Source organism: Bufo gargarizans, chromosome 4 (genome assembly GCF_014858855.1).
Source record: "Bufo gargarizans isolate SCDJY-AF-19 chromosome 4, ASM1485885v1, whole genome shotgun sequence".
NCBI classification, from domain to species: domain Eukaryota; kingdom Metazoa; phylum Chordata; class Amphibia; order Anura; family Bufonidae; genus Bufo; species Bufo gargarizans.
Genome location: NC_058083.1, coordinates 93,459,477 through 93,472,119, shown reverse-complemented (window position 1 = coordinate 93,472,119; position 12,643 = coordinate 93,459,477). Strand labels below are relative to the sequence as shown.

Below are 12,643 nucleotides of genomic sequence, written 5' to 3'. Positions count from 1 at the left end.
ATGTATATGATATATATTATGTCTTCTTCTCTAACTATCTATATGTAGGGAAATGAGCAATCTGTATGGGTCATTTGGTTGGTTACCACCATTAGATTCCATGTGAAGAATTGATTGGCATGTTAACGTATTCTGATGTTGGCAATGAAGAGTAAAATGGAACATATATTAGATTTCCAACTCTATATATATGCCTCATTGAACCTGAGTGTTTCATACACAATTCATACAATGTGCATCCTGAGTATTTACATTTAGGAACTTTCCTCCAGAGAATTCCTAAGAATATCTTTCCCCCCGTTTGCTAAATAATCAAATTCCAACACATGTATCACTGCGTGACAGACACGAGGGTTCTCTTCCACCAGCGGAAACATTCCACCCACACTGGCACGGGGCACGGCGCCAGGCTATTGCATGCGTAACACTGCTGGGCATCACTCTTTACCAAGTCTGGGCATTAGGAAGGGAGGTAGAGTTGCCAAGAGATGCTGTGCCTATGTATTATTCCAAAGAGCTTAACACCTTCCCTGCCAATCCTCCTTTGGAATTCATGCCTGATAAAGGTTAGATGGAAGTTGGCCGAGATTGAGCGGAGGGGATTTCTTCTTCAGTGTTTTCACATAATGGGAATAAAACAATGGATTATATATGGAGTGATAGAAAATAAGAGAACAGATAAGAGCAAAGTGTCCACCCTGTCCTGTCATTCATTTCCGATACCACTTGTCCTTTAGGATGAATTCCTACGCCTGATCATCCTTTACCCACCTCCAAGCCTTTATGAAGTATCTCAGCTATCAACACGGAAATGTGGTCATCAGAAACAGAACCACCTTGTTCCTGGCTGATTGCTCATTAGTGTCAATGAGTTCTAGGGCTCGGACAATCATGTGGGAAATATTAAACTCATAAGCCCTGGAAAGTTAAACAGGAGGAAATTTCAGGAGGAGAACAAGGGCAGGAAGATAAGATAAAGCAAGTGCAGGAAGAGCGCTAGGGAGGGAAACTAGTCAATGAGGTGTCCAAGGGAAGACAAACATGTCACTGCCTGTCATGTAATTATATACCATACAACAGTGAACAATGGAAAGTTTCTATCTTCAGTGACCTTCAATAAGCAGAGCATTCCTTTTTCCATTAATCCTGGGTTCTTTAATGGAAATAAAAAAAAACTAAAGATGTCCATTTACCTTCAGTCGGCCACACACTCATTGGGTCAACAGATATTCTCCCATACTCGATACATATGTATATGCTCAGTTTGGCCCAGTGTTTTCAGTGGGGAGTGGAGATAATTAGCTTTCAAATACCAATAAAGATGGCTTTTTTCCCTTGAAAACAAATAATCAGGCATAGTTCAACATGCCCAATCCTGTTTTTCCCTGACATGTGATGCATGAACGTCGGCTGGTCAGCCAACAGCCCACAACAGGGCATGGTGGGAGTTGTAGTTTTACAACTGCTGGAGGGCCGCAGGTTGAGCATCCCTGTCCTATATGGAGCCTCTCTGTTTTTAAGAAGAATATACCTACAACCAGGGGCACCTGTCCATAAGGACGGTTTTGCACTATAATGTTCATTCATTACATGGATGCCCTTTAATTTTAGTTGGTGGTATGTGATTCTTCATTTTCCCAATAGTGGGACTCACGTAATCAACCAGTTCTCCGAGAACCTACTTCAAGAAAGGTATTGTCAAAAAGGAGCCTTGAACAGTAAATGCCTATATATTTATCGGAGACTATAACTATGCAGGACAATAAATATAAAAGCTAGTTTAAAACCTAGTAATAATAACTACAAGTAAACATGCCTCAAAGGGGTTCTCTGAACTACAGATATTGATGACCTATCCTCCGGATAGATTATCAATATCAAATCAGTGGAGGTTCAACATCCGGCTCCTTCACCGATCAGCTATTTTGTGCTGCTGTGGCGTCGGAGACTGTACTTTATATAGAGCAGAAGCAGAAGGCTCTGTACACTGTGTGCGCTGGCATACTGAAGTTCATCTCCCATTCACTTGAATGAGCGCTAAGCTGATGTACCTCAGCAGGCCACCACACAGTGTATGGCGCTGTCTACTTCCTGCTCCATACACTATACAGTTTCCAGCACCAGCGGCTTCCTGAATCAGCTAATCGGTGGAGGTGCTGGGAGTCAGACCCCACCAATCTTACACCGATGACCTATCTGGAAGATAGGCCATTTGTATCTATAGCCTGGAGAACTCTTAAGTTATTAATATGTGAGAATGTGCAAAAAGAATAAAAATGCTGCAGATAAAAATCTTCAGCAATCCACATAACACGTATTGTGTGAACATACTTTTAGGCCCCTTTCACACAAGCGAGTTCCACGCATTGGACTCGCAACGTGTGTCAGCAAGAGCACCCGTCCTGACCTCCCAGCACTGATGGGTCGCATAGCATTATATTGAGTTATTAAACATAGAAACATCGAATGTGTCGGCAGATAAGAACCATTTGGCCCATCTAGTCTGCCCAATATACTGAATACTATGGATAGCCCCTGGCCCTATCTTATATGAAGGATAGCCTTATGCCTATCCCATGCATCCTTAAACTCCTTCACTGTATTTGCAGCTACCACTTCTGCAGGAAGGCTATTCCATGCATCCACTACTCTCTCAGTAAAGTAATACTTCCTGATATTACTTTTAAACCTTTGCCCCTCTAATTTAAAACTGTGTCCTCTTGTAGCAGTTTTTCTTCTTTTATTGACTATGTAACCCTTACAGTTCTGGAATGTATTGGATAACACTGACAGCATTATGTCAGTGTTATCCAATACATTCTAGAACTGTAAGCAGGCTCGGACTGGCCCACAGGGGTTCGGGGGAATCCCCCGGTGGGCCCTTGAGCATGGTGGGCCCCTAGTCTCCCACCCCCTGCACAAGTGGCACATAATACAGTAGACTCACTGCGCTACTTACATATATTCAATGTACAGCACCTCAACCAGCCTATGTTCATATAAAAAACTTGTTAAAATATTTCTTATATTTGAATGTATCCATACAGTGGGCCCCCAAAATAAATTTTGCTGGTGGGCCCTAGGTACCCCAGTCCGACACTGACTGTAAGGGTTACATAGCTTCATTATTCAATATAATGCTATGCGACCCCCTCAGTGCTGGGAGGTCAGGACGGGAGCTGCTACATACTAACCCGATGCGTGGAACTCGCTCGTGTGAAAGGGGTCTTAGGGTGCAGCCACACAAGGTGGAATTTCCACTGTGGATATTGTATTTCTGGGGTAAAATCAATGAATTGCTACAGATTTCCCCCTCACACCCTTGCAAAGGGTGAAAACGGCAGTGAATATCCACAGTATAAATTGCCATGCATGTCAATTTACACTGCAATTTTTATTTTCCTAAAATCTCAACCACATTGCTGGTGCTGAAAAACACTGCAGATTTGGAGCATAGAAATTCACAGTGGCAGATCTGTGTTGATGTTTTTTTTTACAGTTCTTCCCATTATGTTAGGTTTTTATGTCTACAGTTTTCATTCTTTGTCCTTGAGCCGCTGTTTGCAAATTGATCATTTTTCTTCAAATGCTCCAAACAGAGACGAAATAAATAAAATAGAAAATAAAAGCAATCTTCTGCTGATAATAAATGGATTCAGAACCAGCAGAGCGTGTTTGAAGCATGTTTGGTCCTTCGCTGCAGGACTAGCATTTAAAGAGGAGATCTATCTGTATGTATCAATATAGTGAATGCCATGTGTTGTTCTCTGAGTAGTCATCGTGGTCACTACCACACCTCACGTCTGCAATGACACCTATACAGAGAAAAATAACCTTATATATCTATGTATATGTGCATGCCTATTGTACTTCTGTTTTTATATTATGTCTTTATATCCCATCATGGAATAAATGACTCTTTTAAAAAAAATGATATAACATACACTTTCTTTTTTAAAGTGTAACTGTCATTCTTTTTTTATTTTTGGTGAACCGACCATTTTTGCAATATACTTTAATTACTGAAATCGTACATTGCTATTAGAAAAGTAGCTCTAAAGTGGCCCATTTTGAGCCTTAGCAACGCTCCTCTGTCTCCTGTTTATACTTGTAAAGACTTGCTCTGGACTGGCTGTATTATGATGTGTGAACACTGCCTTAGATGTCTGTCCCACATTCGTTCAGCAAATGTCAGGGAAAAATAGGGTTGGGCATGCTGAATTACAACTTACCCCATCCTCTCTTCTGAAGGAAGATAGACTCCCACCAGAGATATCTGGCATTGGCTTATTCCCCTCTTCACATAAATGACACATACAAGCTCCACCAAGCCGAGCATGCATGTGTAAGGGGAGTGGGGAAGCGATATCTGTTGGCAAAATGAACATTCAGGTATAGTGTCACCTTAAAGGGGTTGTCCCAGTTATGTAAAAAAATATAGAACTATAAATCTGATGGTCAGCAATATATAAATAAGGCTTAGTTCACACTTCAGTTATTTGAGCAGTTATTTCCATCAGTTAGGCCTCATGCACACTAACGTATTTTGTTTCCATGTTCCATTCATTTCAATGGGTCGGCAAAAAATGCGGACAGCACACCATGTGCTATCCGCATCCGAATGTCCGTTCCGTAGCCCCGCAAAAAAATATAACATGTCTTATTTTTGTCCTTTTTGCGGACAAGGATAGGCATTGTTACAATGGTTCCACAAAAAAAACAAATGCCATACGGACGTCATCCGTATTTTTTTGGGGCGGGTCCACAATTTGCGGACCGCGAAACACATACGGTCATGTGCATGTAGCCTTATTGTGATCCATTATACCTTATCTCTGAGTAGGCTTCACTACCGGTTTTGGCTCACAATAACTGATCAAATAACTGATGTGTGAACTGGGCCTAAGCTGAGCAAGTTTTAGGCAAAAAAAATAAATGTCCTCCTTTCCCTACTTCTGTTCTGGCCCCTTTGTTGACATGCAGCTGCAGAGCAGTGGGGATATGTAACAACAATATCAGAGGTTTCCCTCATAAATATTTGTAGGTGTCAACAAAGACTGCCTTTCCCTTCCCCCTGCTCTGCAAAGGGAGTGAATAAAATGCTTCCCTGCCTGCAGTCTGACTGCTGGGATACTCATGCTGTATGTGTGGGACTACAAGTCCCAGCTGTACAGTAAAATAAGATTGCTGATACACACAGGATCTACCCCCTACCTATCCTTGTGCAATGCTCCATAACTTTTTTAGTTTTCCGTTCACAGCCATATGAGGGCTTATTATTTGTGGGACAAAATGCATTTTTTAATGGCACCATTTAATTGACCATGTCTTGTATTGGAAGTTCAGAAAAATTCTTTGTGGGGTAAAATGGGGGAAAAAAAAAAAAGCACAGAGTTCAATGTGTGCTTAAAATGACATGACATTCCTATTATGCAGTTCAATACGATTATGGCATTACCAACCTTGTATAGTTCTTTGCTTTAAAAGAATAAAAACTTTTTTGTTTTGTTTTATATTTCAATAAGTTCAGATATTTTAAGACACGGTGATACCTGTTTTTCATTTATTGTTTATATATATTTTATATGAAAAATTGAGTAAGGGAGGTGATTTGAATTTTAAATATTATTATTATTATTTTATTTTTAACTTTTTTACTTAATAAGTATTAGCCCCCTTAGGAGGCTAGAACCTGGGATCTTTTGATCCCATGGTGACTGGTATTCTGATGGACTCCCTGCTGAGCTGCGCCTAGCTTAGCAGGAAGCTTACTATGGGAGCCCTGGGAAACTCCAGCAGGGCCCAGGCTGTCAGATAACCGATTGGAGCCCTACAACTTCACTGTGGGAGCTTTGTTCAGAAGGTGGGGGGGGGGGGGAGAATGTTGCATCGGTCTGCCTAACCTCACAGATGTAGCATCTGAGGGGTTAAATAAGGGGGTCCCGCGTCATTGTCATTCTCTGTCACTGCGGCCGTGTGTCTGCTGTATTATACAGACGACACCCGCCACATATTCAATGTGACAGGTTCCCTTTATATTAACAATTCAAACAATAGAAGCCAGGGCCCTGCTCACAAGACAATAATCTATGCAATTGACATCGGGTACAAAGAGAATGCTGGATATGAGGTTCTTTTATCAGCCGAACCATATGAATATACTTGTACATACACAAGAAATTACTGGGAGATAGGTCTCTGACAGATTTTCTGACCTTTGCTGGGTGAAAAGAGTGGAGGTTCGTAATGGCAACTTGACATTTTAGATGGTTCAACATGAATCGTGAATGGGAACATACATATAATAAAGATCTGACTCAAGGTCTAGATTTGTAGATTCCCTTCCATGCTCTATCTGGCACAAATGATAGGCTACGTTACAAAAGTCTGATTGTTGTAGGCCAGCCTCGCAACGCCCTGTGTAATTTCTCCTATCTTCTCTTTCAGAGGATTACAAATCCGAGCTCAGAGAGCAGCTTCCCCTGATTGCCGGCTCGGCTGCCGCAGGTGTCGTCTTCATAGTGTCTCTGGTGGCCATCTCCATTGTTTGCAGCAGGTGAGTACGCGCTCCTCTTTTTATGTCACTTGATGGGGTGAGAGTGATTTGTCTGCAAGCTTGCGTCACATTAAAGCAAATAGTGATACAATAATATCTTTTATTGTGTGTGAGGATGGCTGGATGTCCATGGTGCCTGATAGATGGATGTGCTACGGTACACATATATGTATGATGGCAGCACATTACCACAATACCCAAGATACAAATTTATAAATTGCTTCATCTTTTTGATTAAAATCCCAGTTCTAATGCAATATTGTAGATTGTGATTGTAGTATTCAGTAAGGAAACACATATCTTCAAATTTTCTCTAAAGGTGAGAACATAGAAGACCCTAAAGGGGGAACAGAAAGGGTTCATTTCACTATGAATACTTTTACTTGTAAGGATCATTCATATTTAAAGGAATCTGTCACCTCCAAAATCAGTTTCAAATGTAAGGGGTATTCTGGTTGTTTAAACTTTACCCCCATCAACACGACCATTGCTACCAGCTAAAAAATCTAAGAGGCGGAGGCACTGAGGGTTTTGCTAGCAGAACGATGGTGCAGATGAACTACCCCACTGACCATAAAAGAAAAACGTATTTGCTTAAGGCCTCATGTTTTTCTCGGCCTCCGATCCGTTTTTTTTTTTTCCGGATAGGATGGGGACCCATTCATTTTAATGGGTCAGCAAAAAAGTGCTGATAGTTCATCCGTTTGTGTTCCGCGTCCATTGTCCGTGTTTCCCTTCAGCAAAAAAAATTGTGCATGGCCTACTTTTTTCACATTTGCGGACAAGGATAGGCATTTATTACAAGGGATCTGTGGAAAAAAACAGATCCTCCCCAAAAAACGGATGCCGCACTGTTTTTTGGGGCGGACGCACAATTTGCGGACGCAAAAAACAACTGTCGTGTGCATGAGGCCTAAGAATACAATGAAGCATATTTCAGAATTAGAGGATTGGATTTTCACATGAAAGTTATGGTTATATTTCATGGCACCTGTCCTATATGGAGGTATGGTTACTTTGGAGCTGACGGATTCACTTTCATTAAATATCCCCAGGTTTAATTTGTGAGTTCAGATGATCGTACTTTAATCAATTGTTCTGATTGATAGAATCATGGTTTGGCCAAAGATCTTATTCGTAGGGGTCTTCAAAAATTGCTATAGAAAAGTAGACCACAGTGAAATGTCTAGATGGATTTTAGTTGCATAGTTTAGCATATGTTGTTCCAGTATATCATGGGCAAATCTGATTTTTAACTGTATTTAAGTGTGTAGTCCATTCGAGAGGATCCAGTTAAGATGTGCAATGGGCGGCCTCCCCCCAGGGCCGTCTATATTGCGACCCAGGTTTGGTTGGAATGCCGAGTGGTGTAATGCGGCAATATTGTCTCTTTAGGTGTGTCACGGTGCTCCTACCTGGATATGGCTGGACCCCAGGCTTTGGCTCCGAAGCAATAAATAGGGGGAATAATTAAGGGATTTGAAGAAATAACTTGAGTCCACACCTTGAGATGAAGTTCAATGGCAGCTTTACTTGAATAAACAATTCTCCAAATTGTTTCAGGCTTTGTCTTGGTTCCAGCAGGCTTTAGCATTAAACTGGCAGGCAAACTCAACTCTGCTATATCTTTCTCTCACTCTGCTGTACTTACAAGCTAACTTGGTGTCTTGGTTTCCTCTTTATGCTGCACTTCACTCTTGTAGTCGGAATTATGTTTAGCCAAAAAGTAGGTTAGAATCCTGGCAGCTCCAACATGGAGTCTCAACCAGAACAAACAAAAACTTTCCCACCTCCTTCTGGTAGCAAGCAGGACTGGCCCACTTCTGCCCAAAGGGGGGAGGATGGAATGCTAAGTTCTATTCTCTCTAAGGATGTCTCTGCCATATTTTCTGCCACCTGCTGGTGAACCAGGCACATTACATGTAATAAAACAGTTGCATAGCAAGATTAGGAATGCACATTATGGAGAGGACCTGGAACAAAATACATAAAATGACATACAGGTTAGACCAATAAAGACAATAGCAGGGTGCAGGAGTGGTAACACCACTCTGGGGTGTTACAGCCGTCCCAAAACTGCTATCAATCTTTTGAAACCACTTTGGGAGGTGCAAATGGTGAAAATGGTGCAAGTACACTAGTAACATACCCTCCAGAATCACCAGGGAGGTACAAAGAGAAATCATCAAGTAGGGTCAAAACAGGAGAGAGAGAGACATGGGTAATGTAGTAAATGAGGGGTTAATCTAGAGACAAGCTACGATCAGTTTACAAGGTAGTGAATATAAGCAGGAACAGCATCTACAGGGTAAATCCAGAGACAGGCAAAGGTCAGTTACTAGGAGAGTCAATATAAACAGGATATCGCATAGTATAGAGCCCTGATACAAACAAATAACCAGCAGGACAATCAGGAATCAGCAGTCTCAAATCCCTCACTTAGCTCTGGGAATGGAGTCAGAAGACTGATTGTCTCTGCTTTCACTTACACTGACAGGCAAACCAGCACAGCAATGCACAGTGAAGTCCTGACAGTAACATTTTGAGGGTAGAATACATACTGCCTGTACTGATCTCCACAGGGCCAATGTAGACATCAACTGGCTATACTTCCTGGTGCTAAACAATGACCTCAATATATTCAGCTGTTTTCCAGAAAACAGAAAACAGAAATGACCCGTCTGATCTTCCAGCTGACTATATTATTGCCGCTTGCATCATTATTTTTCAAGTGTAGTGTATTTTTGTATTTCAGGAAAAGAACGTACAGCAAAGAGGCAGTGTACAGTGATAAACTGCAGCACTACAGCACGGGCAGAGGTAAGACATTGCCACCAGGGAGAAGATATGTCAGCAGAGCTCAAGCTTACCGTTAAGCATTCATTCTAAGTACAGCAACACTCAACATTTTTAAAGTGCATCTGTCAACATAACACATGAGGTCATCCATTTTGTTGGATGCGTCAATATATCTGTGAACAGAATGCCTTCGCAATAAGTGGCTCCATTTAAGAAGGACTTTGTGATAAATGGTTAGGCTGTATTAAATGGCTGTACCCAGTGTGGATGATGGATATGCATATTCAGGGCAGGATTTGCACTTTTGTACTAGTTATTTTAAAGCAGGATAATGCACTGCTAGACCACACAAAGGGCTCCCCACAGATGATATATTTTAACCTGAGCACTGCCACTCTCCAGATCCTGAGACCCTCAGTGAACATTGGTTTTTCTGGGGAAAGCCGTGGTCAACTGTACAGGAAGTACATTTACACACCAGGCAGTAAGATAAATGGGTGTCTATGTAAAACATGGATATCCCAAGCATGACAGAGTGAGAGATGAGTCAACTCTGGCTCTTGAAGGTGGGTTTCCAGTGGGGCACCTTCTTTTATGATGTCATCTGGCTCTAGAAGGACATATTGACAAGAATATTTGTGATGGGATAGCCAGTTTAACGCATTATAAACTAATATGTCGGATAAAATATCTGCATGTTGTATGACCTCCAAGTATTATAGAGGTTTTTCATCCAAAATGTAATTGGGGGTTGTCTAGCCAGGAAACAATATTTAGAAAACAGATTAGAATGTTGTTAAATAAGTTAAGAAGTCATATTCACCTTACTGATCCACCGCTGCTCTCGCTCCGATGCCTCCCGAGTTCCCCACCAGTCTCTACTTTCTGCTCCCTCTCAACACAGACATGTGAACACTGCAGTGATTGGCTGTAGAGGTCACATGTCCGTGTGGAGAGGAAGCAGGTGATAAAGAGGAAGCTTTGCAACAGGTGCTGTAAGGTAAGGTTGACTTCTTTTATTAATATGTGTTTATTTTTTTACTTTAAAACATTCTAAGCAGTTTTCTATACCCTTTTTTTCTGGCTGGACAACACCTTTTAAGTAATTCAGAAGTTAGCCAAGGTTTGGTAATTACGACCCAGATTTACCAAAGTGTTTGCATCTAGAATCTATCTAAAAAGTGGCACATATTGGCACAATTTTGGTGAGATTTGAAGCAGCTGGGGTTTCTACACTTTTTTGTCTGACTTGCTCAAAAAAGGAGCAGGACTAGGTGGGAAGGGGTGGGCATTTGCAGGAAAGGGGTGTATTTGAAATGTACGTGTAGTGCCAAAATTGTGCCACAATTCTGATGAAAAATCCTGTCTCAAAGTAAATCAACCAAAGGTTGGCATAGAGTTAGACAAAAGTGTCTATCCTTGCACCACATGATCCAGCCTGAGCCCCTGTGATAAATCTGGTGTAGACAGCCTGTCTAAGGTTACGACATCCATGTGATTAATACATCTGGGTCTACGTGTTTACTCACAGAGATATTACCTGACAAGTTTTGAAAAAGCACAGCCATATTGGTTGAATTCGTTTCTTAGAAATTGGCATCCAACTATCATTTTGTCAGCAGGTTTGCTCAATAACAAAGTGTTTTTTCCCCTTGTAGCTGAGAAGCTAATTTAAAATGGTTGCCCTTCCTGCTATCACATATGGCTACTGCAAAAAAAAAAAAAGTGCTAATATCTTTTTAATAGAAAAATTATACCAAAATGACTGCCTTTTGGCTTCCTGCCTGCTAACTTTTGATTTCATATTTTATTGGAATGTTTACATTTTGGAATATCTACCGAATCTTTTCAGAGGAGGAAAAAAAAATGGCTTTTATAGCTTTTCATTTTTGCGGTTTTAAACTACCAGAGAAAACTGGAGCATACAGTCGTGGCCAAAAGTTTTGAGAATTACATAAATATTGGAAATTGGAAAAGTTGCTGCTTAAGTTTTTATAATAGCAATTTGCATATACTCCAGAATGTTATGAAGAGTGATCAGACGAATTGCATAGTCCTTCTTTGCCATGAAAATTAACTTAATCCCAAAAAAACCTTTCCACTGCATTTCATTGCTGTCATTAAAGGACCTGCTGAGATCATTTCAGTAATCGTCTTGTTAACTCAGGTGAGAATGTTGACGAGCACAAGGCTAGAGATCATTATGTCAGGCTGATTGGGTTAAAATGGCAGACTTGACCTGTTAAAAGGAGGGTGATGCTTGAAATCATTGTTCTTCCATTGTTAACCATGGTGACCTGCAAAGAAACGCTTGCAGCCATCATTGCGTTGCATAAAAATGGCTTCACAGGCAAGGATATTGTGGCTACTAAGATTGCACCTCAATCAACAATTTATTGGATCATCTTCAAGGAAAGAGGTTCAATTCTTGTTAGGAAGGCTTCAGGGAGTCCAAGAAAGTCCAGCAAGCGCCAGGATAGTCTCCTAAAGAGAATTCAGCTGCGGGATCGGTGTGCCACCAGTGCAGAGCTTGCTCAGGAATGGCAGCAGGCAGGTGTGAGCGCATCTGCAAGCACAGTGAGGCAAAGACTATTGGAAGATGGCCTGGTGTCAAGAAGGGCAGCAAAGAAGCCACTTCTCTCCAAAAAACATCAGGGACAGATTGATCTTCTGCAGAAAATATGGTGAATAGACTGCTGAGGACTGGGGCAAAGTCATATTCTCCGATGAAGCCTCTTTCCTATTGTTTGGGGCATCAGGAAAAAGGCTTGTCCGGAGAAGAAAAGGTGAGCACTACCATCAGTCCTGTGTCATGCCAACAGTAAAGCATCCTGAGACCATTCATGTGTGGGTTGCTTCTCATACAAGGGAGTGGACTCACTCACTATTTTGCCCAAAAACACAGCCATGAATAAAGAATGGTACCAAAACACCCTTCCAACAGCAACTTCTTCCAACAATCCAACAACAGTTTGGTGAACAATGCATTTTCCAGCACGATGGAGCACCATGCCATAAGGCAAAAGTGATAACTAAGTGGCTCGGGGACCAAAACGTTGACATTTTGGGTCCATGGCCTGGAAACTTCCCAGATCTTAATCCCATTGAGAACTTGTGGTCAATTCTCAAGAGGCGGGTGGACAAACAAAAACCCACTAATTTTAACAAACTCCAAGAAGTGATTATGAAAGAATAAGTTGCTATCAGTCAGGAATTTGATTGAGAGCATGCCCAGTCAAATTGCAGAGGTCCTAAAAAAGAAGGGCCAACACTGCAAATACTGACGCT

General features: G+C 41.4%; 1 protein-coding gene across 4 annotated transcripts in view; it reads left to right on the top strand.

The window, feature by feature from the left end:
- Window positions 1–12,643, top strand: part of EPHB1 (EPH receptor B1) — a 359,685-nt gene that overhangs the window by 278,003 nt on the left and 69,039 nt on the right. For 3 of the 4 annotated variants that reach the window (XM_044289419.1, XM_044289422.1, XM_044289420.1), the window contains exons 8-9: window positions 6,448–6,556; window positions 9,294–9,376. In XM_044289419.1, coding sequence (XP_044145354.1) covers window positions 6,448–6,556; window positions 9,294–9,376 — 192 coding nt within the window. The remainder of the gene's footprint in view (window positions 1–6,447; window positions 6,557–9,293; window positions 9,377–12,643) is intronic. The other variant, XM_044289421.1, reaches the window with a different exon arrangement.